We start from the raw sequence: 4,251 nt of genomic DNA, 5'->3' as shown, positions 1-4,251 counted from the left end.
GGGATGTCTCCCAGTTAGGCTACTCAGGGGTCAGGGACCCACTTGAGCAGGCCATCTGTCCCTTCTCAGATCTCAACCTCCGTGTTGGGAGATCCACTGCTCTCTTCAAAGCTGTCAGACAGAGTCGTTTGCGTCTGCAGAGGTTTCTGCTGCTGCTGTTGTTGTTGTTGTTGTTGTTTAGCTGTGCCCTGTCCCCAGAGGTGGAGTCTACAGAGACAAGCAGGCTTCCTTGAGCTGCTGTGATCTCCACCCAGTTTGAGCTTCCCAACGGCTTTGTTTACCTACTTAAGCCTCAGCAATGGCGGGCGCCCCTCCCCCAGCCTCGCTGCTGCCTTGCGTTTAGATCTCAGACTGCTGTGCTAGCAATGAGGAAGGCTCCGTGGGCGTGGGACCCTCCTGGCCAGACCCTGACACTTTTGCAGAGACTACAAACCTATTATTTTTTAGAATGTTCTTCAGTTTGCATGGGTTAACAATTTCATCATGATTAGATTCATTTTATGTGTTTTTGACAGGAATATCTCAGAAGTGATGCTTGTTCTTCTTGTTACATCCTGTTAGGTGATACATGGTTTCTATTTATCCAATTCCTAATAATGTTAACTTGGATCACTTAATTAAAGTGCTCTCTTTCCAGCTTCTCCACTATGATATTACTCTTTTTCACTTTGCAATTAATGTCTCTTGTTTCTTAAACTTCTGATTTTTTCATTCGCTTATTTATTTCTATCAGTATGGACGTACGGATTTCTGTTTACTCAATGGATGTTAATCCATTACTGTCATAATTTATTTTGATGCTCACTTTGTCCCAGATATATGGCCAGGGGCATTCTCTTTCAACTAGTTTCTATGCCCTTTTGTTGTGTCCCCACATTCTCTAATCAATTCCTTACTTTCTAGTATAAAAAGATGGTCCAGATTTGTCTGTGCCCCAGCTTTGGAACCAACTATTTCTGCAAAGCTGTGAATCGTTTTAGCGGAGAATAGTGCTAAAGACTAACATTTGTGGTTGTGCTACTCCCAGGCCATTTGAGTGGACAAAGATAGTGAGTACATTGTATACACCTATACATTTACACATACATATGCAAATTTACACGTCTTTATCTAAATATATGGTGGAAACCGTAAGTTCATATGAGTACTCTCAGTTTCAATCCAGTACCATGGGACTCATTCTATATTTGTATCTCCTTTCCATATGTGTACATCCTTTCCCCGATAGGTAAGAAAACTGGCTCCCCTTATCCTTTAATATATTTCCTTATTTGATCAGTCCTCTATATTTGCCAATCTCCTGTCACTGCTTCTTCTCCCACACAGATGGTCTCCTTGAACTCATTGGGCTTCACCTTATGCAAGGTCACTCCCTTATGTGGACCCCCTCCTTACCCTGCTTGATCTCAGTAAGGCCTTGTGCCAGGAACTCCTTTTCCTCACTTCACTTGGATTCCAGTAGTGTGTCAGGTTGCTACTTCTGCCCACCCCCTTCTTCACTCCCACCCCATATGGAAGTCTTTTTATGCCTTTCGGATTCCTACACACCCTGTACCAGTCTGCTCCTCTGTAAAGACACCCTCTCCATCTAACTTGGGTTCCAGCCCCCCAGCCTGAGGTGCCTTCCCTTGTAGTTACCCTATTCATCCTGCTTGGGCTCCCAATGCCTCGCTGGAAGTCACCCCTGCACTTAGATTGCCTCCTCATCCTGCTCAGGTTCTGACACTTTACTCTGGGCTGCCCTCCTCACTCCACACAGGCTCTGACATCAGGCCACCACCCCATGTGAATTTCATGTGGGCCTTTGAACCCTGCGCTCCCTGGCCTGCAGAGGCTCCCTGCCTTTGACTGACATCCACCAGCTTATGTAGATATCCTCATTACTCCAGTTGGAGTCTTATATCCCATTTTGAGCTCCAAACCCACATTAGTCTCTAGTTTCTTTTTCTGTTTTTTTTTTTTTTTCTTTTCTTTTTGGTCTCTAGTTTCAATTGTTATTTCTGCAGGACAGGGTAATGAGATCATAACAGCAGGTAGGCTGTTGGAGTGGACATCAGTGACCCAGAGATAAAAACCAAACTTCAAATGGTAAGGACATAGTCCTCCACAAGACTCCCCTCATGTCAGCCATGAGTTTAGTGGTCTGCAAGCTACCCACAGTTGTGAAGAGGTGGCTACAAATTTGAGGGTTCCCATTATTCCCTCATGTTTGATAATTCAGTAGAACCACTCACCAAACTTAGCATAGTGCTGTACTTATTAATACAGCTTTATTGTAGCAAAAGGATTCAAATCAGAACCTGTATAGGGTTGATCTGAGAGGGTCCCAGATGTGAAGCTTCCGTTGTTTTCTCCCCATTAAGCCAGTACATATTAACTTCTCTCCTCTCGAACATCCAGTATGTGATGATACGCAGAGTATTGCCAACCGGGGAAGCTCACCCAAACTTCAATGTTCAGAATTTTTATTAATATTTCCTTGTGTAGGCATGACTGATTGAATCATTGCCCATGTTGCTCAGTCTTTAGCTCTTCTCCCCTCTCTGGATTTTGAGGTTACATCACTAGGCTCAAAGCTCAACTCTCTAATCACATGGCTGGTCTTAGTGATGTGGCCAGCCCCCATCCTGAGTCATGTCTTTAGCATAAACTAGGGGCCACCAAGGATTTACAGGCTACTTCTCAGAAACTGGAGACAAAGGCCAGCCAAATTCTTCATTCCAAGTGTTCAGAGCTGAACTTCTAGCAACCAGGACAAAGGCCAACCAAGTTCTTTACTATTCAGCTATGGAAAACTAAATTGCTTTCTTAAATGTGGTATACAGATCAGTTGGTCCCTCTAAAATTTCTACTTTGATATTTCCTCATTTACCTTTCGGATTAAGATGTCATACAGTAATTTTACAATAGTTATAATGTACTTATTTATTTTCTAATCATAGAAATAAGTAAACTTTCAGAAATGTTCCAATACTGCAGTATAAATTGATAATGACACTATAGTAATATAATTAAACATATAGTATTTTAAACTACAAGTATTAATTTGCTTGTCTTATATTTTACTGTTTACCTGTCAATTACATATCTTATCTGTTTTAGGTATGACTTTAGCCTTTCCAGCCTCAGTTCATGATTCTCTAATTTGCAGTAAAACATTTCAAATTTTGTACAAAAATGAAGAGGTTGTTTTAAATGATGTTATGATCTTCAAAGTAAAAATGTTATTGGATGAAAGAAAGGTAAATATCTCTTTATATTAATTTATATGAATATTTTTTGTAATGCCTCAAGGTGTTATTTCTAACTTTCTATAAAGATTCAAAAAGTATCTCATAGTGTAATTTCTTTTCAGATTGAAGAAACCCTTGAGGAAATGAATTTTCTATTATCCTTGGATCTACACTTCACAGATGGAGATTATTCGTAAGTAGCTAATCAAACAATTAAAAAACCTTTAGGCACTTATGACTGTTATTTGCTATTATTAGATTACCCATTTTCTTCTTAAAATTCATCCTATCCCTATCTTGTCTTGAACTGTGTGTGTTTTCTGGGGAAACTTCATGAAAATGGTTAGGCCAGCTCTCTTTTGCCAATGCTAAATCCATGATCTCCAGATAACAAAACCAGAGAAGTTAAAGAAATATGGAACAATTTTTCCTGGCTCCTAGAAATTGCACTGTTAATACCACTACCATGAGGCATTTAAATGTAATTGAACTCTTTTCCACTCTATCACTGGCTAATGTTTCCTGATGACATCAGTTATGCTTTCTTTAGGTAGTACTTTGTTGATATTCTGAGAGTTATCAAGACTGATGACACATACTTGACAGTTGTTGTAGTTCATTTCCAGAATCCTTGAGGAAGTTTTAGGATTGGCTACCTCCAACTTACCCACACACCTGGACATGCAGTCGTATGTTTTAGGGACAAATTTTGCTTGTGTTCATTTAAAACAAGAATCAGAGGTTCACTTAACAATTTTATTTACACGAGTTTTTTCCCCCATCTCAAATGTAGTTTTAGCAATAATTCTCAAAAATGATATATAAATTCAGACTGCATGTGGGATAAGTAACTAAAAAGTCACATTACTAAAAGGGCTACTTTAGATGTCCTCTTCACTATCATGAGAAAAAAGTTTTTTTTATATGGTAGTTACTGTCCCTCTGTAATACTTGTTCATTACAAAGAATTTTGTAAGGGTTTATTGGTTTTTTTTTTTTTTTTTTTTTTTTTTTTTTT

At 39.4% G+C, this 4,251-nt stretch overlaps 1 protein-coding gene across 1 annotated transcript in view; it reads left to right on the top strand.

Annotated features, from left to right (window-relative positions):
* FAM135A (family with sequence similarity 135 member A) overlaps positions 1-4,251 on the top strand; it is a 67,682-nt gene that overhangs the window by 22,685 nt on the left and 40,746 nt on the right. Inside the window, exons 2-3 of the mRNA XM_017859763.1 lie at positions 3,103-3,242; positions 3,356-3,426. Of these exons, the coding sequence (XP_017715252.1) occupies positions 3,103-3,242; positions 3,356-3,426 (211 nt within the window). The remainder of the gene's footprint in view (positions 1-3,102; positions 3,243-3,355; positions 3,427-4,251) is intronic.

Source organism: Rhinopithecus bieti, unplaced genomic scaffold (assembly GCF_001698545.2).
Source record: "Rhinopithecus bieti isolate Rb0 unplaced genomic scaffold, ASM169854v2 scaffold_50350, whole genome shotgun sequence".
Taxonomy (NCBI): Eukaryota; Metazoa; Chordata; class Mammalia; order Primates; family Cercopithecidae; genus Rhinopithecus; species Rhinopithecus bieti.
Note: the sequence above shows the minus strand (reverse complement) of the source record. Positions and strands in the feature narration are given on the sequence as shown.